Source organism: Hydra vulgaris, chromosome 02 (assembly GCF_038396675.1).
Source record: "Hydra vulgaris chromosome 02, alternate assembly HydraT2T_AEP".
Lineage (NCBI taxonomy): Eukaryota > Metazoa > Cnidaria > Hydrozoa > Anthoathecata > Hydridae > Hydra > Hydra vulgaris.
In genome coordinates, this window is record NC_088921.1 from 17,415,512 (window position 1) to 17,443,173 (window position 27,662).

General features: G+C 27.2%; 1 protein-coding gene across 1 annotated transcript in view; it reads right to left on the reverse strand.

The window, feature by feature from the left end:
- Positions 1 to 2,050: 2,050 nt before the first annotated feature.
- LOC136076788 (NACHT, LRR and PYD domains-containing protein 3-like) overlaps positions 2,051 to 27,662 on the reverse strand; it is a 44,845-nt gene continuing 19,233 nt past the window's right edge. The window contains exon 5 of the mRNA XM_065790239.1: positions 2,051 to 3,151. Within this exon, the coding sequence (XP_065646311.1) occupies positions 2,523 to 3,151 (629 nt within the window). The 3' untranslated portion in view covers positions 2,051 to 2,522. The remainder of the gene's footprint in view (positions 3,152 to 27,662) is intronic.

Consider the following 27,662-nt stretch of genomic DNA (forward strand, 5'->3'; position numbering starts at 1 on the left):
TTGATCAAGGGATTACCAAAGCGGAAGACTGTTTTAACACCAACTTTACGAAACTCTCTTCTAAGAACAAGTGGGACCCGTGGTAAAATAACAAGGTTTTTGGTATCAATTTATCGAGAACAAGACGGATTTATGGAGTATTTATAATTTTTAGCAACACCTGAATACTGTTTATAGTAATGTCCATTTTCAGTAAAAATCTTAATAAGAAAATTAATTTTATCATTCATCTTCCCATAAAAAATAACACTTACTAATACAGAGATCAATTAGTTTATGAAAGTCTACCAAAGATAAATTAGTTCGCTGTATTAGATCATCACTATCATTGTTTAGCATATCAATAATTGACACAAGTTTTAATAGCTATTACAAAAAAGTTATTATTCCACATGGAATATCTTTACCTGAAACTAAATAGTCTTTATAGGTTGAATGTTAGGTATTATTGCCCCTTTCTAAACGTTTTTAGTTTTTTTTTTGTGTTTCCAATTTAGTTTATAAAGGTTATTCCTTTTGAAAAAAAAGATTTTTTAATCCCGCCCACCTCAAGCATTTGCTTAAGGTATAATTTTGAGCTTTTGCGCATAATTACAAGTGGACTATGATGGTATTGTGGTTTATCCTCCGCCAGCTAATCGCTTGTGGAGACCACATTATCAAGGCCCGCAAAGACAAGTTCTGCTCCCGAAAGAGCGTCATTACCTGCTCTACGGACCAAGTGTAAAGTGAGTTTTAGGAAGAACAAAGGTATATTAGAGTGAAAGATAGAAGAAGTTGTGATAGAAAGATAGCATAGAGAAAGCGGAAAGGAATTGAACACGATGTCAAAAGGTGCAATAGTACTTTTATTTGAACCAACGAAGACTTAAAGAATTCATGATATGAACCTTTCCTCAACTTCCTTTGTCATCCTACAAGCGGACTTTGATGGTATTGTGGTTTATCCTCCGCCAGCTAATTGCTCAAAGTAGCGTCATTACCTGCTCTAAGAACCAGTAGTAAAGTGAGTTTGGGAAGAACGAAGGTAAATTAGAATGAAATATAGAAGAAGTCGTGTTAGAAAGATAGCATAGAGAATGCGGACAGGAATTGCACACGATGTTAGAAGGTGCAACAGTACTGTTAGATGAACCGACAAAGACATGAAGAGTTCACTTGATATGAACTCTTCATCAAGTAACTTTGTCGTCCTACATGTGGAATTTGATCGATATCTAAGTGATCGTTTCTTTCGGAAACCTTTTATAAATACATCTTTTCATTTTTAAAATCAGCTTGCAAAAGATTGCAAAAATATTCACTGAAAAACTAAAAAAGAAAATATAGCAAAAACATTTGCTAAAAAATATAATCTTTTTTTTTTTACTAAAAAGTAGAAAATAAACTTTTTAATTTAATAGTTCAGTAAACGATAGATTGACAGGTATATTTCTATATAAACCTTGTGCAGACCTGTCAATCTTTAGTTTACTGAACTATGAAAGTTAAACAAAAAACTTTATTTTCTACTTTTTAGTACAAAAAAGATTATATTAATTTAGCAAATGTTTTTGCTATATTTTGTTTTCTACTTTTTATTTGGTACCTCAAGTAAAAAAAAACTTTCCTTTAATCCTTTGTATAAGAAAACTCATTTTAATTGTTTATTGAAATTAGAGAAAGATATAGTTACTAAATTTATAAATGCGTTTTATTGAAATATTAATATTTAAGTATATATTTCGGTACACAGTTATTTAATTGAAAATTCAACTTTCGAACAAAATAACTTCAAAGAAACATTCGAATATTTTTATTACGTTGACAACAAAAATCTTTTAAAGAAACAAATGGCGGACATTTTTAAATCTAAAAATAATTTTCATTAACATAAATTTAGATTGTGTAAATCAAAAACGAAAGTTTTAATTTTTCATTACAAATTTATATATCTACAAAATTACATAAAAATAAATACATAAAACATTAAACAAAAAATTTTCAATATAACTTTACAAACATTTTTTTAAGTTTTAAAACCTTAGAAAAATATTTAAAATTAAATAAATAAAATATAACAAAAATTAATCTAGTTTTTATTTATATTAATTATAATTATATATTTCACGATCAATGTAATAAACATTATAATTAATGTTAATTAAACAATAAACTTAAGAAAAAACTCAAATACCCATTTTGAAAAAATATAATATCAACGTTATTATTATTAATATTATTAAATAAAAACTATAAACAATTATAATATAAAATTATGACTAACAACGATAATAATAATAATAATAATAATAATAATAATAATAATAAATATATATATTATAATAGTTATAATTGATTATTATTAATATATTTTAAGACAAATTAATTATTTCATCCTTTAATAATAAAAATTTATTAAACTATTAAATATTATTAAAATAAATTCGTATATTTCAAAACTTATTTAATTATAAAATAATATATTAAATAATTCATTAATTAATTTATAATTATTGTTTATATTTTATTTAAGATATTAATCATTTTTTTCGTGTTATAAAGTTTTTTAATTTATCGAGGTTATGAAAATCTTTTCCACGGTAGAAGATCAACAACTCCTTGACATTCGAACAACGAATCCATTCACAAATCTCTTCAATGAAATCGATGTCGTCGTGAAGTAAAAGATGTAATATTTCACAAAGATTAATCCACGGAAGAAAATTTTCTTCAAAATCTTTTTTCGTTATTAAATAACGTGAGATGAATATCGCCAACCTTTCAATCTTATCTTTCGGTTTACATCCTTCGAATTTAATTGGACAATTAAAGGTGACTTCGCGAACATTTGTTGAACATTGAATTATAAGATTTTTTTCTTCATCACTTAAAATATTTTTATGAACAATTAACAACGATAACTTTCTTCCAGATTTAATGTAATGATTTACAAAATAATTATCACAAGAAGTTTTGTAAGAAGTTTTTCCAACGTGAATCAAAATCTTCCACCACTTTTGTTCATCGACGATAAATTTTATTTCATCAGTAAATGATGATTGACTTTCATAAAAACATTCAATGAATAAATTAACGTAATAAATTTCAAGGTGAATTTTAAGTAAATCGTTTTCATTTTCTCTTTGACGAGATAATTTAAGTAGACGATCTAAAGAAAAAATAAATATTATATTAAAATGAACAAATAAATAATAATATAAATAATAATCGAAATTATAAAACATAATATACATTAAAATAATCTAGATATTAATACATATATTTATATTAAATTATAATTAACTAAAAAATTATATACAATATATTACTATTAGATACATTACATAATAAAATTATATACATTAATATAAACACTAGGATCATAAATAAATAAAAATTAAACTAAACACATTAATATTTCATTTTACATTAATATTAAATTAGGATCGTATATAAAAAAAATTAAAATGATGAAACTTTCAATATAATAATTCTTTATTAAAAATTATAAAAAAACTTTCATTAGTTTGAACATAATTTTATCACATTTTTATAACAAAATAATTTCATTTTATCATAAATCTAACATACTATAAATAATATAAGACAAAATCATATTTATAATATTAATGAAAATAAATTTAAAAATTAATTTATGTTCAATCACATAATGTAATAAGACACCAAGAAAACAAATGTTATTTAAACACAGATTTGGAGTGAAATGAATGATTTTATAAATCGAATTTGTAATTTTAAATTTAGAACTTCGAAAATCTCCTTCGTCAATCATTTAAATTAAGTTGTGTGAATAAATTATACAAAACTCAAAGAGTGAGAGTTTAAATATTTGTTTATTCGAATTCGACGTTGATTGGAAACTTTAAAAAAAAAGCGCTTTAACAGTATATACTTTATATTTTTTTTAAACTATAACAGTATATACTTTATAATTATTGATAAATTTTATAACAAAAACATTTGATATAATATCCATACAATCGCAATAATAAACAATAATTTTATCATTAAAGCATAGCTACAAAGCTATGGTTACCAGGTATCCGATTTTTACGTAGAAGAGCAAAGTGCCAAAGCAAAATGCTGATTTTTTCGTAAAAGTGCCAAACCTATTTTTATTTTGTTCCTAAAGGCGCTCCAAGAAGCCTATACGGTCTTACCACTATTAAAATCAAGATTTTCACGATGCTACCCTACGTACAAACATTTATATGTTTTATAGTTGCTATAAAACATAAATGATTTTAGAAATAAAAAAGCAACAAACTTAGATAAGATAAAAATCGATAATATAATCAATCAAATTTAAAATTTCTTTTGTAAAAATATTTTTAAAACAAATATTACAAACATAAGTTTTATCAGTGAAAAAAATAAGCTATTTCACGACACTTACCATTTTATAAATATATTTATAAAATGGTATTTTTATGAACTTTAAATATTTAATATTAATTTGTATTCTTAAGCCAAAGTAATTAAGGCTCTAGGAGTATTTAAACATCTGTTGTAAGCAAAAAAAAAATTTAATGAACTTTCTGGAATAATGACTGAATTTAGATGAAATTGTACCAACTGTTAAATTAACAGTTGGTACATGTTCATTTAAATGGACAGTTCATACCAATAAAAAAAGAATAATATAAAAGAAAAAAGAAAGTCAATCAAAGATGAAAAGAAAGTCAGTGAAAAATACAGTCTGTTGAAAATACACTTAACACCCGAGTTATGTTGAAAATTATGTTTTATATCGATCTATATATATTATATTTATAATCGATATATAATATAAACTTTATAATTATTAATTTTATTAATTAATTTCCAAAAACAGTGAAAAACTTCAGCTTATTCTTTTTAATATATTAAGAAGAATAAGCTGAAGTTGTTTACTTTTTTTTGCACTTTTCTCTTGTTATTTTATAAAAAAAAAATTTACTTTATATAAAATTTATTTTTGTTTAAATTTAGTTTCAAAACAAAACTTTTTAAAATAAAAACAAATAATTAAATATATAATGAAATATACTCACGAAGTTTAAGAAGTTTTGTAACCAATGTCAATTAATAAACAATGATAACAAAATGACATTTTAAAACTCGATCATCGAACTTTAAAAATCTTTTGACAAATTCGAACAAAACAAAGGAAATTTGTATTGCTAATAGATATTGAAGTATATCGTAACTACCGCAACCGGTAAAAAAACATTTGTGATATTTCAGGATCAAATTTTTTGATCACATTTTAAAGTCACTAAGAGATAAGTGAAATTTTACACATTATTTTAAAAGAAAATAAATTCGCACGACTTTTTTACATTGATCAGATCCAAGATTAAAGTTTGTGTTTTTATATTGTCATTTAAACAAAATTAAATGCAATTCGCACATGACTTGTGTGAGATTTTACAAAAAAGGAATTGCCAATTACTAGGTTAAAAAAAATAGGGAAAACACACGGAAAAAAGGTTTTATAGAAAATACTTTGTATATGTGACTGCTTAAGACTGGTTTTTTAGGACACATTATAAGTGGTTAAAGCAAATTTTAAATTTAAGAATAATTTAAATTTATTGTTTTATGTTTGCTTAAAGTAAATATTTAAAACAACTTTGAGCGATACTAATTCGTTGATTGAACTTTTTTCGAACGCAGTTTGTCGTTTATTATAATGAAATTCCCAAAATAAGAAAAATAAAAAATGTTAATACTAGCCGTTTATACTTTTTAAAAATAATTATTAAACCTCAAATGTTTTAAAATTTTAAAAAATTTTAAAACATTTCATTCTAATACATTTTGCCTTTTTTTGTTCTCTCAGCTTAAATTAACATGTTTTTTTGTGATAAAGGGTCATATCATTATATTTCAACCAATTTGACGAAAACTTTGTGAGTCACCATCTCTGATTTTCCTGATTCTTACATATTGTTATGTGCATTATGTAGATACGTTATATTTGAAACTTCAGACATCCAAGTAAAACGGTTCAGAAAATATAGCTTTAGAAACATGACATGGTGGCACCCCTCGATTTACAAATGGTCAAAGTAGACTACTTTAGAGCTGTATGACTTTTTTCTCATATTCAATAAGTGTCTCATTTTTTCTAGAACTATTTTCTGGATAGTTCTCTCTTTAAAAAAGTGGTTTTTATTAAACTGTATTAAATTAGAAAAAAATTATGACCTCCTCAACTTTGGAGAAATTCCTAAATTTGCTAAAATATTCCAAAATAAAACTGTAGCATTTTACTATTCATCCAAAAGTCTTTACAGATAAGTTTTCTGATTAGGTACTACTGTCTGCAATAAGTGGGCAAAATATAGGCAGCTTGTCGCAGTTTAGAACTCAAATATATATAAAAGCAAAACATCCATTCGACAAAAAAGTTTTCTAACACTTTGTTTTGATCTAAGATTACCAGCAAATAAGACCATTAGACCCAACTATCTGAAAATGCAAACATCATAAACTTGTCAAATTCACACCAAAAATGCATTTTTAAATAACTCTATTTTTCATATATCAGCGGTTGAATGCTTTACTAGAGACCAGTGCCCCTCTAATATGCCTGCTGGCCTATTTGAAGAGTGCAACTAATAATAAGTCATTTCTTAATAAAAAAAAAGATATGGTTGGCTGCTCTCTCATTGATCTGGTCTTTGTAGAAGATAGGGGCACAAATAAAGGGGGGCAGTAACTTTTTTGCCCACTTATTGCAGACAATAGTAGCTAATCAGAAAACTTATCTGTAAAGTCTTGTGGATGAATAGTAAAATGCTACAGTAAGGGGGGCCACTATGTCATGTTTCTAAGGCTATATTTTCTGAACCATTGTACTTGGAAGTCTAAAATTTCGAATTCAACCTAACTACATAATGCACATAACAATATGTAAAAATCAGGAAAATCAAAGATGGTGACCTGCAGGACATTGGTTGAAATATAATGATTTAAAAATATAAAAATCATCTTTATGAATAAATTATTTACACTTTAAGTACAAAAATGTTGTAAACTGTCTAAATAAAAACAAAATAAGCAATGAATCCAACAACAACACAAGAAAACATATAACAAAAGAATTCAATCTCAATGTCCTTAAAAATCAAAGATAGATAAAATATATTTCTTGAATACCTCACTCTATTAATGTGAATAAAATTATGTATAGATAATCTCTCTCTCTCTATATATATGTATTAAATAAATAAATATATATATATATTTATATATATATATAGATTATCTATAATAATCTATTACAGATTAATATAATAGTATAATCATCTATATATGTTAAAAAAATAAATTTACATGTATACTGATAACATATTATATATTGTCATAATTGTCAAGTATTATATCTATATATTTACTGTATAAATTTCTTTATTCAGTTTATGTTTGCTTTTTAGCAGATATTTTTGCAGATATTCGGTTAGAAAAGAACTTGTATGCTTACCAATTTTCAGGGGAGGATCCAGCATTTTTTTTGAGATTGCGATAATTGGAGGATGGGAAAAAAAAAATATCAAAAATTTTGCCCCACACCCCTGCCCCAAACATGAGAGCTCAAAGGCTCTAATCATTGCAGTTTTTTTACAAAACATCCTAATTTGACATAAGTATAAACATATAAATGTTCGGAGTTTGACCTATGTCTGGAAGTTAGCTATCTTAAAGACAAAAAAATGCTGGATCCACCCCTGCCAACTTGTTAACAGGGGCGGATCCAGCATTTATTGGAAGAAGAAGATTAGAAAAGAAATGTTCGGAAACTTAGAAATATATTGTTTCAGTCATGCAATAAAATAAAACATAATAATATTATTCTTGTTTACACCAAAACAGGGAAAACCAAAAAAACTTAAACAACAAATGAAAAAAGTAGAAAAATTGCTACACAATACTACGTCAACCAATACCATTCAAAAATTCGTGTTTGAAAGAAATTTTTCTGACAAATATTTCCTATTTAGGGAAAATGATTTAATGGTGTGTTACCTCGCCAATATTTATCAGGTAAATTAGCTAAGAAAACTCGTGATGGAAACAGACGAGAAACAATGTTAAACGAAGCCATAAGAAGTTTTATTTCAAGTCTTTGAGCTACAGAAAGTCATTATGGTCGCAAGAAATGTGTAAAACTTTATCTTCAAACATGTTTAAAATGTATTAACAAGTTGTACAATATCTTCAAAAAGTCACTTTTGATTGATCTTTCTATTTCTTATAAGAAACATTTTCTATTTTTTATAAGAAACATTTTTTGTCTCTTACGAGAAACATTTTGTATACAAAATATTTTGCAGAGTATTTGTTGGTGAATTTAATTCATTTCTTTTCAATTCAATTTTTAATCATTTGGCAATGATTAAAAATTGCATTTGTATTGGAAAGGCTGATTATTTAACTAAGCTGAAAATTCACAAGAGTTACGATACAAGAAGCAATTTACTCAAGGCAACTTAGCTTGAATAATTTTGGCCTGTATGATTTGAATAGCAAATTAAACTCTTATACCTGGTTAGAATTCCAATCAGCTTGAGGATCAAATGATGTTGCCAGTGCAGTGTATCATTTTCTAACAAGACTTATGCCAAAATCATTGCATTTCCTTAATCATTTTGACACACTTTGTTTAGTTAGTAATGGGGGTAGAGGTCAAAATAAAAACAAAATTGTGTTAGCAATGACACATTTTTGGCTGTTTAGTTCATCAAATCATATGAAGAAAGTTAAGTTTTTCCAATGATAAAACATACTTATTTACCACGTGATAGATTATTTGACTGGATTGAAAAGATCTGAAAGGAAACAATGAAATACTAGAGCCCAGTGGTTTTTGTGCAACTTTTTCAAGTCATTGTAATACTGTAAACAGACTTAACTTAAAATAGTTTGTAAAAGACTGGAAAATGTCATCTATTTTGACATATAAACCTTTTGTTGGATTTTTACAATTTAAAAGATTTATATTAAGTAAAAAGTTCACAAGCATAGAAAATAAAGGAAAGAAACATGCGTTCAATCCAATAAATATATTGGAAAATCGTTTTATTAGTTCAGCAAAGGTAAAAGATATGCATTATTTACTAACTATTGTTTATGGGGCTGAATGGAAAACATATATATAATATATAAACATGGCCCAGGAGTTTTTACATCTCTCTGTCTGATACTGGCATTACTCTTCTTGCCAACTTAATACAAAATTTGTCATGTCATCCTGAAAACTCTTTTTTCTGGCATTTTTGTCAGGTAATTTTTTTTTGCTGCCCCCTAACAACTTGCCACCTTCAAAAGCAGTTGCTGAGCCTACCCTATTTAAAATAAACTCTTCATATTTATTATTAAAATAGCAAACAAAATCAGATAAAAATAGCATGATTTTTAAATTTTTGTCTGAAACATTCCTTCTACTATATCTCCTGATTTTTATCAGTTTAACCAATTGAAAAACTTTTTTACTAATATATCGGAATTAAAAAGAAGTGAATTATCAGGTTTTGCAAATACACTCCTCAAATGTTCTTATTTGTTTACTGCAACAACGAAAAAAGTTGTCAAATAAATAACTTTAGTTTTTATCGTAAATTAACATAAAAAATGTCAACTTATAGTGTATTAAAGACAGTATAACAAATATTCTTAGCTGTTTACCACAATAACAAAAAAGAGTAGGTTGTCAACCTTTTAGAACCTTTTAGATTTTGATTGATTTAGATGTACTAATGTAACACAGAGTACGATAGTTTATTATCATTTAGCTTGTTAATTAAAATGGAATCTCATTATGTAAAATTATCATCTAAATGAAATTATTTATCATTAACATACAATTTTAAAAGAAGCATGAACTACACAAACTAATATTTTCTTTTTAAAGAATATATGATGTTTATCCAAAAACATCATTTAGCAACTGATTTAAACAAATCCTAACCAAACATTACCTTCCTGAAAATAATAACACCAACATAATTGTGTCTCTTATGTAGATTATATATATTTATAAACAGATTTCAATTTTTATCAAAACATTTTCATCATAATTTATAAGTAGATTTCATCAAAATAAATTTTGATACTCAAAAGATACAGCTATATAAATTTTAGAACAGATTTCATATAATTTTAACACTTTTTTTTTTAAAAAAGTGTCTTTAAATTTGTTTACAAAAGTTTCTTTGATGCATAACTAAAATCAAAAAGGTTTAAAAAAAAAAAAAAAAATAAATAAATAACTTTAGGGTCATTCCATATCAAATGGCTCCAAGATAGCACCTCAGATTTGCTTCGAACTTCAACTACCCACATATTTTATGAAAAAAACAACAACAACAAACAAAACATAATCCATAAAATTTGAACTTGATCTGCTTAAAAGTTATGAATGGATGAATAATGTTTTGTAACCAAAACTTGAATATCAGAAATTTACAGTAGAATTTGTTGATTTTTGACAAACAATAACTTTATAAAAAAAAGAGGTTATCGCTTGAAATTTTGTATAGTTATAGTATTTTACCTAAATAATCCATTTCAGGTGATAATCTTTTTTATTAACAAGATAAAGTCAAAAATCTATAATGAGTTCTAGAAACTTAAATTTCTTGGAAATATAAATTTCTTAGTTAATATTGATTCAAATATAACTTTTGACAGGTTGGTAAATCAAGGTAAAAATTTTAGGATTTATTTTTTTACAAAATCTGCGATAGTTGAAATTTGAAACCATTCTGAGCAGATTTCATATGGAATGACTTTTTATCTAAAAAAATCTAAAAGAGCCAGTGATTTTGAAATTATTATTTATTCTTATCTTATGTCATCATACAAAAAACAAAAATGGTTAAAAAAAAAATCCAAAGTAAAAATAACTTTATCTAAAAACACCTAAAGGAGTCCATGTGATGTGATTTTAAAATCAATCTAATCAATGAAGTACATGGAAATTGAGTAATATTTTATGCAATAAAAAGTGATGCAATCATTATTATTATAACAACAATTATTATATACTCATTATTATTTTTACTTTTTTTAAATGCACCAATAACATACAAGATCACACACACACTAAGGTGTAATGATAAAAATTAAAAAAATAAATTAGGGCCCTAATGACAAGTTTTTTTTTTTGAAGTTGGGTTTTCATATTGGGTAAGTTGATCCATTAGGCACGGCACTGGATCAACATACCCAATATAAGAAAATGATTATGTGAGATGGATAGAGTTGTGTTACTAATGATCTGATTATTGCTTACAGTGCATATGATGGATTAAAGTCTAAACTTTATGCATAACTGATTGTGCATTAAATAAAAAAACAACCAAGTATTGTTCCATATTTTTTGTAATGTCATTGAAGATCTTAAGGAAACCCACAACAAAGAAGTATTCACTGTGGTAACAAATAATGAAAATTAGATAAAAAAAAAAAAATTTATACAAACCTTTTATTATATGGAATTATATGGGTGTTTTGCACATTATTTAAATCTTTTAAAATAGGAAGTAACACACCCAGATGTCATTAAATATGTGGTTGAAGTGCAGAAGTACTTTCACAATACACATTAACCACAACGACAGTAAATAATATTTTGTATTTGTGGATTATTAACTGCAAGTATAAAAAATATATAAAAGTTTAAGATTAACTATTAAAAAACTAGAAGCATGCATGCACATACAAAAAAAGCACGAAAGTTACATAGTTATTGGACATGTTTTAACTATTCAAATAAAAATCTGGAAACTTATATATTGTATTAAGTTGGTTCAAAAGAATAGTTCTGAAATTGCTGAGTTAATGAAACGAGTCGAAGAGAAATTGTAAGAAGATCAAAGAACATCAAGAGAATATTAAAATTTTGGAGATTAAATTAAGTTTAGTTAAAGTTGAAAACAATGCATTAAAGAAAAAGGTCAAGAATTTAGAAAAAAATTCTACAATGTCAGAAGAAAATCCAATATATAGTTTTAGTACCCTTTTTAAAATGGCAAACAAACTTAATGTTACTGCATTTGATGTTATTAGTGCAATGACAGTTGAGCCAAATGATATAAAACATAAAGAAAAAAATGTTGTTATATTTGGCATAACAGAGTCAAACAAACTTGATATTAAAGAAAAAGAATTGGATAATAAAGGGGCTGTTTTAATGGTATTTGAGGAGATTGGCACTGATAGCCAAGTTTTACATAGTAGATTAGCACTAAAACTTGAAGCATATGGGTTTACATCTGTCATTGAAGTGGATAATTTCTTTTTTAACTGATAAGAAGCAAAGAGTTGTACTTGGAAAAAGTGTATCATCATGGGTGGACATAGTAAGTGGTGTACCACAATGTTCTGTGCTTGGTCCAATTTTATTTTTAATATACATCAATGATCTTTCAAGTCAACTTACAAACCAACTGTTGTTGTATGCAGATGATTTTAAAGTAATAGCTGAAGTTAATAATGAAACGGATGCAGAGGCGTATTAATTTCAAATGACTTAAATTAGGAACCACAAATTAAAATTGCATCATCTATTGCAATATAAATTTGGTATAATATGCAAATCATTTAAGTATAAAGATAGTGAATTTATATAATTGCTGTATTGTAGTTAAATACGCCCACATTTAGAATTTGTAATACAGGTATGGAGTCCTTATCTTGAAAAAGATATAAACATATTAGAAAAAAATCAAAAACATGTAATGAAATCTGTACCTGAGCTATATCATCTATTATACAATGAAAGATTAGAAAATATTGAAATTGACATTTAAAATAACGAAAAATACAAGGAGATCTCGTACGAATGTACAACTAGTATTGTCTCTCTATATTATTGGCAAACTTAATAAAAGTGATGTCCCTTTGAGCATGTTTGACACAAAACCCTTGGCAGCCATTGCAAGAGAGGTAATGGCAAGAAAGAATTGCAGCACTTTTTTATAAGAAAATGTGAACAAACGTTTTAAACTTCAAGAGAATTTTGTATTTGAAAATATTGCATATTTTCAAATCAAAATACTCTTGAAGTTTTATAGAGATTTTATACAAAGATATATAACGATATTATAACCTTTAACAAACAAAATTTTTTTTAAAAAAGTTGAATATTCTGAAAATATCAAAAAATTGGGGGAAGTTAGTTGCATATGTGTCATGATTGAGATACTTATGTCATTTTAGTTTTACATTTCACGTTTTCTACAACTAAGTTGAGTTTGAGAAAAGGAAAATAAGTATATAACATATAATATAAAATCTATAGAACTATAAAGTTGTCTTGTTTTGCTTTTTAAGTAACAAAAATTAAAAAGTAAGCTGATGATTTGAACTTTCCACGCAGCGACCTTTACTTTTTTTATACAATAATAGGGGTTTAAAAAATGTTTTTTATTAAGAACATAATTGAAAATTTGAATTTTATATTTACAATACACCATTTTATTTAAATCAAAATTTTTAAAAATAATAAAAAGTCAACTTGGACGATTTTAACTGATAATGCACGAGACACTGCAAGTGAAACATCGCTCAATCTTCTATTATCATTACCATAAATAATATAATTTTTGAATATACTTTTATTTATAAATAGTATGCGCTTTTTAATATTTTAATCTGTTTTTAAAGTTTCTAAAATTTAATTTTTTAATGCTCGAAATTCGGACTTTTTTGACACAAAATAAAAATTACAATAAAAATATTAGTTTCAAAACTATATTTCTGAAATTTTAAACAGTAATGTACACATATAAGAGCTTTCATTTCACTCAATCCAGCTGCCTTTAGCTTCAATGACTTGCTCGATACGCTTCCTGAACCTGGAGCAGGCATGCTCCACCTCATCGGCCAACATGTTGGCAGCTGCAGTAGTAATTGCTCGCTTTAGAGATTCAACAGTGTTGTGACTTGATTTATCGGTCTCACATTCCAAAGTGCCCCAGACATAATAGTCCAATGGATTGAGATCTGGTGAGTTTAGAGGCCAAAAGTGCTTCGACAGAACATAGGGAGATTCTCTTCAAGCCAACCCTGTACCAAATTGGAGGTATGATCAGGAGCTGAGTCTTGCTGAAACACATATGGCCTAACATTGAAACACTTGTCCATCCAAGGTTTCACCACCTTAATCAGGAGGTCCAAGTAGACTTCTTTGTTGACATTTTGGCCCTTCAGGAAGAAGTGTGGTGGCATGACATGGTCTTTGCTGGAAACAGACATAAAGACATGGACAGAGGCTGGAAATTTTGTCTGGCCAATCACTGGGACATTTTCTGGGTCTTGAGCCAACCATCTGTCATTTCTTCTGTACACTTTGGCATCCACAGTAAAAATTTTCTCATCGCTGAATAAACGAAGTTTACCGGCAGTTTCATGTTTTATTGACGCTAAAAGAACGAAACACTTAGCCACTCCTTCATTGAAGCAGACAGCATCTGCCTGACTTTCAGGACATAGGACTTGTACCTAAGGTCATCACAGATCACTCTTCTCATGGTGTAATGAGACACATTCATATCTTTGCTCAGTTTCCTGATGGAGGTGCTGGGGTTTTGTTGATCAACTTCTGTACTCTGCTGATGAAGGCCTTATTCCTGATTGGTTTGTGAGCAGTCTTTTCTTTTTGTTCTACAGACTCTGCACCATCATTAAACCTCTTTGCAATATCATAAACTATGCTTTTTGGGAAGCCAAACCATTTTATAATCTCTGGGACAGAGTGCCCGGCGCGGAGGGACTCAACCACTGCAACTCTACGGTCATATTCCTTTGACATGATGTGCTAAATTTGCAATTTTTATTTTTTTTCCTGAGAGTACAATGTTTGTTTTGATTAATGTTTGAATTTCGCAACATAGAATTTAAAAACAAAAAAATGCCGGTAAACTTAAAATAGTCCGGATTTCGAGCATCCACCCTGTTAAAAGCTAAAGATGACCATGTTTTAAAAGTTAGCAAGTTGCTTTTTATTTTTTATTGGTTTTAAATAATTTTATGTTGGATATTCAATCATGTTTTATATGAATCTAATTACTTACAATGTTATTGTCTGATGGTGATAGCTAGATTTTATGAAGTTAAATTTACCTATAAAGAATCTTTTGAATTTACTTCTTAAAAAATTTATATGTTTTTATTTAGTTTCTAATTCAACATTTTGTACAAAATGTTTAAAATGGAATAACGATATTTAATTGTTATTTTAATTTTAGTAACATAGCTTATTACATATTGTTGCTTTAATTTCTAATTTATCTTCATCTTTAAAATTAATTTTGAAAAAATTTAATATTTTCTAATGTTATTCTGTTTTATGAGATATTTTACTAATGGTTTTATTGCTTTAAATTGTATTTAATTTTTGATTACCTGTATTTTTTTTTATATTTATTTTAGCCAATTATGTTGTAACAATCTCAGCAACAATCGTTGCTGCACCACCCTTATCTGTAACTGGTAAATAAATGATTTGAAGTTTTTATAGTTAAGTATGCAACTAAAATATCATTCAGCTATTTCAGCAATCATATGTGACGCATCTGACCAAAATCAGTCGAATGTCGCGTTATGTTATATTAAGAAAACCATCAAAACACCTCAAAAATTTAATTTTTACCATTATTTATTTTTTTGCATAACTGTTTACAATGTAAACAATAAATACAAAACAAAAAATAAATAATGATAAAAATTGAATTTTTGAGATGTTTTGATGGTTTTCTCAATGTAACATAACGCGAAATCCGACTGGTTTTGGTCAGATGCGTCACATATATAGAAATTAACCCTTATCTATATATCTATCACATCCTATAGTGTACACAGGGTGTGGGCCCATAATAGGGGAAAAAATTTACTTTGTTTCATTAAAGGGAAAGGGATTACCTTTACTAAGAGTAAATTGGGTGGAGTTAGAGTGGGCAGGGTAAAATATATAACTAGATCTACAAATAGAAGATGTAGGTAATGTTTTTAGTTTAATATGTATATTTTTAAAAATCTTTTTTGTTAAATTTTGTTTGTAAATATATAAATTTGTAAAAAAACTACTAATTTTGTTTCCTTTTTTTTTAATATTAAGTTATGTTTATAAAGAAATTTTGTTAAAAAAATATACCTTCTGTTTCTACACCAACACCATCAAAATTTTAGCAGAATATGTAAAATATTATAACAATTTGCTGCTGTGACGGTGTTGATGATTCTCTATGTCAAAATAAACATTTTATTGTCAGTTGAGATTTTGTGAATACTTCAAATCGCAGTTAATAATTTTCATAATAATTAACAATTATCACTGAATTAGGGGGTATCTAATAAATACTTTTAATGAAAATTTTTTTTTCAGTGTATGTACTTTTTGATGTGTCTTTACCTGTTCATAAAAACATTAATGTTTTTAATTAAAAGGATCCTATTTCTAATAAAAATAAACATTTTACTATATGCTTTTTTTATTTGTTTGTTTATATAATTTTACCTTTATTATCTCATCTTTATTATCTTTTTTATTTCTTTAGTTTTCCTTTTGGTGCTCTAATAACTATCATAAATTTTCTTTGTTAAAATGTTACTGTTAAAGTATGGTTTTAACTTAGTAAACTTTAATTTTTTTTTTAATTTACTGATGTTGATCATTAGCTAATAGTTATATATAATAGTTAAAAAGAAATTAGTTTGTTGTAATCAAAGTAAAAGTATTTTTATTTTTTGGTCAAATTACAAAATTTGCACTGATTGTTTATAAGTGTTTTTTATTTTAAGTAGCTGTCTTTGCAATAAATTTCTTTTATTTCTTTTATTGTCTTTTCTTTTAGATTTTGACTATTTTTAACAATGCTCTAGAAAAAAACATCAGCAAAAGGTAAATTAGTTTGTAGTGATATGTTATGCTTTTCATTTTTTTAATCATATAAATTTTTTCTTCAATTAAGATAAATCTTGCAATGCTTTTTTGGCATATTTCAGAGCGAATAAAACTACATCTTATTAGGTGTGGGCTAAAAGGCAAAGCTCAACCCTTTTTTTTTTTAATAGAGAGTGTGGATCCTGTAGAATGTACAATATTAGGAGAGAGAGCTGTGAGAAAATTAATATTTTTGTACTTGGTTAATCTAAACTGTTAATTTATGATGCAGCTGTAGTTGAATTTTTTTTGTAAACTTTTTTATATTTTTTTTGTTTTGTTATTATGAATAAATAAATTGATTTCCAGTTCTCCTTTGGTGCTCTAATACCTATCATAAATTTACTTAGTTTTATCTTTTAATTATCATTAACTATCATTGCGATAATAACTATCATAATTCTAGAAATTATCATAAATTTACTTTGTTAAAATGTTAAAATGTTAGTATGGTTTTAACTTAGTAAACATTAATTTTTTTTTAAATTTACTATGTTGATCATTAGCTAATAGTTATATTAGCTATAAAAATTAATATATTATATTAATATATTAGCTATAAAAGTTAAAAAGAAATTAGTTTGTCGCAATCAAAGTAGAAACAATTTTATTTTTTGGTCAAATTACAAAATTTGTTTGCATTGATTGCTTATAAGTGTTTGTTCTTTTGTGTCTTTGCAATAAATGTCTTTTGTTTTAGATTTTGACTATTTTTAACAATGCGCTAGAAAAAAACAGTGGCAAAAGGTAAATTAGTTTGTAGTGATATGTTATGTTTTTACTTTTTTAAATCATATAATTTTTTATTTATTTTTTGATACCCTTTTGTGCGCTAATAATTATCATAAATTTACTTTGTTTACTGTTAGTTTGTTTACTGTTTGTGTATTGTTTTGTTAACATTTTGTGTAACTATCTTTGCAATAAATGTCTTTTGTTTTAGATTTTGACTATTTTTTACAATGCTCTAGAAAAAAACATTGGCAAGTTTGAAGTTTGTAGTGATGATATGTTATGTTTTTACTTTTTTAATTTTTAATTTAATTTTTTTTTTCATTTTAGATAAATATTACAATGCTTTTTTAGCATATTGCAGAACAAATAAAAAGGAGCCTATTGCCGAACAGATAAAACTACCTCTTTGCAATAGCATAAACTGTGCTTTTTGGGAAGCCAAACCATTTTATAATTTTATAACCATTTTTTACATTTTATAAGCTCTTAGGCATTTCTTTTGAAACCACAATCCATAATGATTTATATTTTATTTATAATATTATTATGTGTTTATTTTTAAGGGATATATTCTATAATATCCCTTAGATATTATAGAATATATCCCTTAGTTATTATAGAATATATTATTAAATTATCTAAGGGATAAATTCCATATATTGAAAATATATAGAATATATTTTTAAGGGATTCTGATAAAGAATAAATATAGTAATTACTATATTAATTCTTTAAAACTATTTACATATTGCTTTTGTAGTAAATAAAAATAATTATCCAGGAAATAATATATCCGTAACAGTTGTATATCTTTTTGTGCAATTGTGAGCACCATAACTAAAATTAATCAAAAAATGTAAGATAAATGCAAAACCGAACTTGACGTATTAAAGTTTATTTGCTACGAAATGACTTCACTGTGCTAAATTTTTGTGGCTTAAATTTTAAATAGGTGTTTTAAGGTCATAGTTTTTAATGGTTATTATAGTTCTATATTATAGTACAGTGTCTGGAACAATCGTGAATTAATCTATAAAAGAAAAGTTTTGAATTTTAACAACCGGAAAACTATTGCTTTAATATTACTTTTTTGCAATAAATATACAAGCAACATAAATATATAAGCAACATAAATACATAAGCAACATAAATATATAAGCAACATTAAATATATAAGCAACATAAATATATAAGCAACATTGAATATATAAGCAACATAAATATATAAGCAACATTAAATATATAAGCAACATAAATATATAAGCAACATAAATATATAAGCAACATTAAATATATAAGTAGCATAAATATATAAGCAACATTGAAAAAAATATAAAATTTATTACAATAAGGAGAGGTCTCAAGCCTACAAAAACAACACTGATGACAACGCACTATACCAATGAGATATTAATGATTTGCGTTAAGAAAAAAAACAACCTACTTTTAAATTTCTTATAGGCTCTATGTATCTATGTATGTGGAAAAGGTAACAAAGAATAGATATAGAAATGATCGGTGTGGAATAGAAAAGTATAAAAATGGTTGGTTTTATAAAAACCATATTTTATGGGTCCTGAAAGCTAGGAAAAAGGAAAAAGGTCAATGAGCAAAAGACTTACAAAGACCCATATTTTTACGGGTCTATATTTTTACGGATCAGCTAGTGATATAGAAAAAATAACTTGTAAAATACCCCCTCAACATCCATGCTCTTTTAAATTTTCAGGTCCATCTTTATACATTCAAGGTAACAAACATCATTTATTTACAGATAAGAAATATTTAAATCGAAATCGTGAGAGTTTTTTTACAAATATATGCATCACAATGGCTAATGATTGCTGAAAAGCATGAATCTCAGAGTTCCATCAAAAGTTGTTTTTATTCATTTTATATAAATAAATATTGCTCTATTATTTAATAGTATTGAGCACTCTTAAACGCACAAGAACTTTTGTATTATTATTATACCATAGTAATACATTATCTATTATGTGTATATATATAGATATATACATATATATATATATATATATATATATATATATATATATATATATATATATATATATATATATATATTTATATATATACACATATATATATATATATATATATATATATATATATATATAATATAACTTTTCTTTGGGTTGCGTGAGAAAGGAAGGCATATACCTCAGCTACCAAACAATACCCGATAAAACTCTCAAATTGACAGTATAGAAACATACATAAAAAACTATCCAATTTATGTAGAAATAGTAGATAATCATGATATACCTATCAAAGTAAAACAATTATTGGAAATCGAGCAATATTTAGATAAGATAACAGTCTTCAAACCCAACTCAAAATATTTGGTGTTGTTTAAGACCAAGTATTTAATTTATTTTTATTAAAGATTTTAATAATATATAAGACTTTATAGGTGTAAAAAAAAAATAATTATAAAATTATGTTTATTAAATAAATAAATAAATATTTTTTAGATGCAAAGTGACAGCTGTCACCTATTCAAATGCATTGAGTTGTGGCTCTCACTTCTGAACAACCCTGAACGAAGTCATTACCACACAGCTATCAAGAAGAGATGTAGTGATGCTATGACAAGTATCCATCTTCTTGCATACATGACCAATACTTGCTTTTTGGGTAAAAATAAGTTTTGCATTAAAAAAGAAATTTATTTTTACAACAATATGCTTATCAGAATTTAATTTAATTTCATAGTTTAAAATCTGCTGATTGAAATTAAAGATGAGGCTGAATAATGGCTTTACAACCATTACCCTGATTTTGAACCTAGGTTGATTTTGCTTAAACTTATGGATTACGATGAGTTTTCGACAAGGATGTTGTGCAATCAAGTTATATCAACAATATTGTCCAGTGATTGGTGGTCTATCATGAACCAGAGAAATGATTTCATCAGAAATGATTTCATTTCAGAAAAAATTGCCTGAAGGATTTTGCAAATTTATTTCTAAACTTCAAACATGCCCTGCTAGCTCAGGATCAATATAAATAATATTTTCTTCATTTGGTTTCATCTGGTCAAAAGTTGGAAATATATTAGGAAGTGAAAAGGCGAAAATGTTTGTGCAAATATATTGACAGTATCAAAAATAAATAGTTGATTTTGTATAAGATATATATTAAAAATGTTGTTATTCTAATCAAAATGTATTTATTCTAAAAAATCTTATTAAATGAATCCAATTTGTTTGGTTTCAAAAAACATTGTGAACATTTTTTTATTAAAAATAATATTGTGTTTGAATTGATGCTTTCCCTTTATAGCTTGCAACTATAATATGCTTATGTTTTCAAAAATCTCAAGAAAAAACCAGATTGCCCAGGTTTAATTGGGTTTTTCTAAAGCCTGCTGTAAACCAAACCTTGAAGCCCTTTTTTGTCTAAATAAAATTGAATTACTACTTTCTAAGTTAGATAATACCAAAGGTACTGGTATTGATGGTATCCATCTGCAAAACTGTAGCAGAAGTTTTAGTGTACCGCTTTCACTTTTGTTTATAAATTCATTTGAGTCAGGCCTGGTTCCTTATGTTTGGAAACAGGCAAACATTACACCAATATTTAAAAAAGGTTTTATGCACAGATCCAGGTAATTATAGGCCAATCTCTTTGACCTCTACAGTTGGCAAACTAATGGAGAAAATTGTACATGATACAATGGTTGATAATCTGCTCTTGAACAATCTATATAACCACAAGTAGCCTCCTTATATGTAGAAGCCTTTTCGGCTTTGGGGAGGTGAATTATAAAAAAAATATAAAAAAATAAAAAAAATCTCTTGTCGCCACATCAACATGGATTTGTAAAACTAAAATCATGTGCAACTAATCTTCTAGAGGTGATAAATATTATTATTGAAGCACTTAGTGATGGATGTGCAGCTTTGCTGATTCTCTTAGATTTTGCACAGGCATTTAATAGGGTGTCTCACCACCTGCTTCAACTCAATTTGGTTGGTTATGGTCACTGTACAAAAATAATAGTATGGTTAAAAGACTTTCTCAGCAAAAGGAAGCAGCGTGTTGTTTTGCGTGAGGTTTGGATTGAGGTGTTGAGCCCAAGGCTCTGTTATTGGACCACTATTGTTTCTTATTTTTATCAATGATATGCCAGAACTTGCCAAAAATTATTGTATATTGTTTGCTGATGATTGTTAACTAGTTGTTGAATAAAAAAGTGTTCTTGATTTTGTCCATGTTCAGGCTGACATTCTTTAAGTGAGTGGTCTAAACTGTGGTGTATGGATTTCAGCATCAGCAAATGTAAAGTTTCACGGCAGATCATTGTATCTCAATGACTCTCTTTACAAGGAGGACAGTGCTTGAAATCAAATTCAACTTGAGAATACCTGTGTTGAACGAACACTAGAAGTTTATATAAACACCAAGCTCAAATGGACTGATCATATAAACCAAGCAGCACAAAAAGCTAATATGATATTAGGAATGCTCAAGAGAACCTTTAAAAAAAGGAATGTGTGTATGTTTCTCAAACTCTATACATCTTATGTTCGTAATCTGCTTGAGAGTACTGCGCACCAGTTTGGAATCCATTCCTTAGAAAAGACATTAAACAACTTGAACAGGTACAGAGGCGTGCTACTAAGTTACTGCCTCAGTTACGGAATCTGAGTTATAAATCACGTTTGGCTAAGTTGGGTTTAACAACTTTGGTGCGAAATTTAAAATCCATAGAGAGTTTACTAGGAATTCAACCAGACATAATTTTTTATGCAATCATGTAGTACCTTATTGGAAAAGTCTACCAGATTTTGTTGTTACTTCAAAGACGGTTGATCAAGTTATATCAACAATATTTTCTTGTGATTGGTGGTCTATCATTAACCAGAGAAATTATTTCAGAAAAAAATGCCTGAAGGTTTTGCAAACTTATTTCTAAACTTCAAACCTGCTAGCTCAGGATCAATAGAAAGAATATTTTCCTCGTTTGGTTTTATCTGGTCAAAAGCTAGAAATATATTAGAAAGTAAAAAGGCAAAAAAGTTTGTGCAAATATAGACAGTATCAAAAATAAATAGTTGGTTTTGTAAAAAATATATATTTGAAATGTAATTATTCTAATCAAAATGTATTTATTCTAAAAAATTTTATTAAGTGAATCTAATTTGTTTGGTTTCAAAAAATATCATTGTGAAAAAATATTTTATTAAAAATAATATTGTTTGAATTGAAGCTTTATCTTTATAGCAGGCAACTATAATATGCGTATGTCTTCAAAAACCTAAAAAAAAACCGGGTTTTATTGGTTTTTTTTAAGGCAGGTTTTATTGGGTTTTATTGAGCAGGTTTTTTAATGCCAACCCTGGTTCAAATTGAATTTTTGGCCAAAACCAATACCGAATTAGAATTTCGGTCAATCACTAGCCTTGATGTATGAGGACTAAAGATAGAAGGTCATCAAAGACTAATAAATAGTACTATTCTATTGGATCTTCAAGGCTTTTTGTATCTATTTACTCTTTCCATTGCCTCTGGGACAGAAGAGACACTAGAGCCACTACCACAGAAAGAGCTGGCAACAACCGACAGAGTAACTGACAACAGACTGAGTTTCTGTTGACAAGTGTAGAGGGAAGTGGGAGCTTATGAAAGAACCTCAAAAAGAGCTGCCACCATTGCATATCAAGTTAGGCTTCATCAAGATCTTTTTCAGAAGCTTTCTGAGGCTAAAATTAGAGCTAGTGTTTTAGTTAAAGTTCATGAAGATCAAAGAATATGATGCTATGAACATAACCATAATCACAAAGCTGAAAACTATATAGAGTTAGTTCAATTTCTTATAAAGATTTTGATAAAATGAGATGCAGGATGTGACTAAAATTCTTTATCATCTCAATAAAATCAAGGAAAACATGGGAGCTTACTTATAGTAGCAGGGCAAGAGCTTTCATCAATATATATTAGGTTTTGAACATCGTTAACAAGGATAGTAAAACAAAAATATGATGAAGGACTACATTTCCGGGCTACTTTAAAAAATTATTATTTTTTTAAATATCAAAAGAAACAACCAAAGAAAAAACCTCTTGCTTGAATGAATCAATAGACTTCAACTCATATTCAGATGCTGCAGAGCATTAAAACTTTGAAAATATTTCAAATGCGCTGGTGATATAATCAAGTGTCTAAAAAATGAGTCTCTTAAAAAATGAAGGTAAAGGCAAGGAAAATATCTCCAAAAGGTTTATGATCTTCTTTTAACAATTCGGCCAACTAGTGTTGAATCCGAAAGAGCATTTTCTGCTGCCAGTATTATTTTAAACAAGTTACGGTGCAGAATGGGCGACCAAACTCTGGGTGATCTTTATTTTTTAAGAGGTTACTTCCATGGAATAAAAGATAAAGATTCTAACAAATAAATCAATAAATTTGCATTCTTTTCAAGTTTTTATGATTATTAAATTTATTTACTTTGCTTTAAAAATTTAAAATATTTAAAACCAATTTTAATACCGGTATTCCTGTATTATATTTTTATAATACCAAAATACTGGTATTGATTTTTGACCGGTATTGGATACTCTAAACACAAACCTTGTTGTGAAAGTTATTAAAATTAAGTTTTAATCTTAAGCTTAAATGAAAGTATTCTTGAATTTTCCAAACCTTATTTATTAATCTGACAACGAATGTGGTTGTAATTGGTCACACTGAATAGCTTAGCACTAGTACAATTAACACTGCTGTCACTAAAGTTTAATTTTTTGTCTTTCGTGATCTACTACTAAGATAGTCAACTTTGTGACTCCCTAATCAATTAGCTTGAAACAAGACTGCTGTGCTGAGAAGCAGGTTGAGTGAAGTACTTCCAGATTTGGATGTGGGTTGGAGCTTTAAATCTCTTGATTTACATTACACTTTTAAATCTAGAAAATCTACTTGTTTCTGAAGCTTTTTGAATAATTTTTAATGTATTTGTCTATTTAACATGCAATAGTTATTTATCAGAATGTATGAAAATATGTAACTTTTCTTGTTCTGTCTCATTAATCACAAATTTTCTATGTACTATAATTTCATAAAACTAACAGTTTTGCAAGCAATTTAAGTATAACACTTTAAATTCAAAAATGAACAATGTGTTACAGCAGTAACGCAATCTCGACAGTTTGGGGTTTGAGGTTATTAATAAGCATGAAATCACACACAAGTTGCCGCACAACAATACTATCTGTTGATTTATTGTCAATGACAACATTCTTATTGATACTAAACCCCCTGTTCATCTGATGTCTTTATGTGACGCAGAGTCAGAATTAACTTAATGACAGATGACAGCACTATATACTTTTTTATGACAATGGCTTTGAAGTGAAAACCATTGAGCCATTTATTTTTTTTGATCATAGCTAATAAAAACGTACCTATTCATTGCAAATTCTGATGACAAACTTTAAGAACTCGTTGATAACTTTGTTCGAATAAGAAGCTGTAAATATTCCAAGTGAGATAAGATGATGCAGCAATGTTTATATTTGACTCCTATTCTTTTTATGAGTGACCTGAGCATAAAAATTTGAAAGCAAACAAATACTCGTATTAACAACCTTAGAATTAATCTTTTAAATAACTTTTCAGGAGCTAAAATCTAAATATGCATGCATTAAATTTTAAATTCTTTAATATTCTTCAAAATAACTACATTATTCTTTCTGAGCTTTGACAGTGATAATTTAGGAGCAAACCCAATATTAATTTTACTGGGATTCAAATGGTTCTCTTTATTTTATAGATCAATTTTGAGCAAGTCTCAATAGTTTCAGATTTAATGAACATGCTTAGAATACTCTTAATCAACTGCACATAGATTTGGCAGATGTCTGGCTTTTACAAAAGAAAACACAGTAAAAAAATTTATTTATACAGACTTGGCGCTGTATTCTTGATTCTAAAAGCCAGATGTATGGCAACTCTAACTGCGCAAGATCACCATTCATGTGAAGTAACATTGGAGAGCCTGTCTGATAGAGCATCAGAAAAGGTTCAAATATGTCTGATAGAGCCTCAGAAATGGTTGGCCTGGTAGCTAAAGAACTGGAATCTTACAAGGGAAAGTTGTTTTGCATATACAACAAATTTATATGATTTGCAAGATGGTCATTTAGTTTTAAGCAGAGCGTCAAAATAAAAAATAATTTATATTTTAGATAATAAATAAAATATATATTAAAAATGTAATTATTCTAATCAAAATTTGATGACCTTCTATCTTTAGTCGTCATACATCAAGGCTAGTGATTGGCCGAATACCAAATAATGTTTCTATTACCTTTTTGTCTTCAACCCAAAATGAAAGCAGAAACACAGAGCCTTTAATGATACTGATCAAGTCACTTCTTCTGACAGGAGAATTGTGAAATAAGGTAAAGTAGCTTTTAAAGGTTATTTTAATTTCCAATCAGTTGATTTTACTCCTGTTTTAAAAGCACCATGAATTATTTGTAGGGAATAGCAGCCTATGTCAATAAGTTTAGATAGTTCGTGTTCTTCACATTTGATTTGAATGTCTCTGTGAAATTTCAAGTTGACACTCGGCGGCCAATCTATAGAAGCCTGAATAATCTTGTTGATATTAAGATCACTTACCTTTTCATTAAAATGATTCAGCAAATCAAGACTGGTACACTTCAACTTGAATTTTTTCTTCATTACAATATCGAATGAGCAAATCCATTTGACAAGTTTGAGTTTTCTTGTTGAGGGATTCATTGAAGGACACAACAAGCCAAGGAGACAGGCTTAGATGTTGTTAAAGTAAAGCTTTAAAATAAAGAAAAGACCATGAGTAATGCTATATACAACTTTATTTGGTTCTATCTGAAAAGATTTAGCAATCTGTCAGAAAACATAGCTAAGAACAAATTAGTTGCATCTTTGTTTGAATTGCTAGAAATATTATTTAAGCAACAATGCAATGCCCACATAATTTCTGCACAGATTTTATTATAACTTGATACAATGAATGTGTCCTTTTAAGAAATCAGTTATATTTAAATTAGACTCTTCCACTGAATTAGGTGAATTATTATTTTATTGTAATGATTACCAGTAAAAACATTCAAAAGTTTTCAAAACTAGTTGAACCTTTAAAACTTTATGTAAATTATGTAACTTTAGTTAAAAAAGCCCAAAAGTTTTTCACTTTTAAGACACAAAAGTGTTAAAAGTTAAAGTTTACCTTAAAACAAATTATAGAAATAGTTTTAAGCGATTTAAGTTGGTCATAAAAAATATATACACTGCGACCATTTTCTATAGACGCATGTAGAATTTAGCGGATTTACAGTGTTACAGTGGTAATAAAATTGTTCTAACAGTACTTTTGAATAAGTATATGTAAGAAAACAATGATCCATTATGCATCTGATTATTAATTGTCTTGATTGTATTAAAATAATTAAATTTTTAATATTCTCGTGGCAATTTTCTATAGATGCACTAAAGTTTTTACGAGTTTTGTCGCAAATTTCTTATATTCTGTAGTATTTTTTATTTTGTGAGTCGAAATTAAGTTGAACTTAACCAAATGTAGAAAGGAAAGGTCTTTACCGATATTGAAAAAGGTCAAATATTGGCTTATCATCGAGAAAAAGATCCAAATCGAGAAATTGCTAGAAGATTGAAAAGATCAGATCACATTACCCATAACTTCTTGAAAAATCCAACAGATTATGCAACAATCAAGCGGAATCAAAGAAATCTAAAGCTTCAGGCCGTGAAAAACGCAGAATTGTTCGGCTCGCATCAAATTCATCAAAAAGTTTGAAAACAATTAAGTAAGATTTGGGTTTAAATGTTTGCAAGGAGACGATTAAGAAAGTTCTTAAAGACACCCCACACATTGTACGATCAAAAGAGAATAAAGCACCAAATTTAAAGCCCATTCACAAACAAAAATGGATGAAATTCGCCCGCAAAAACGTGGTAC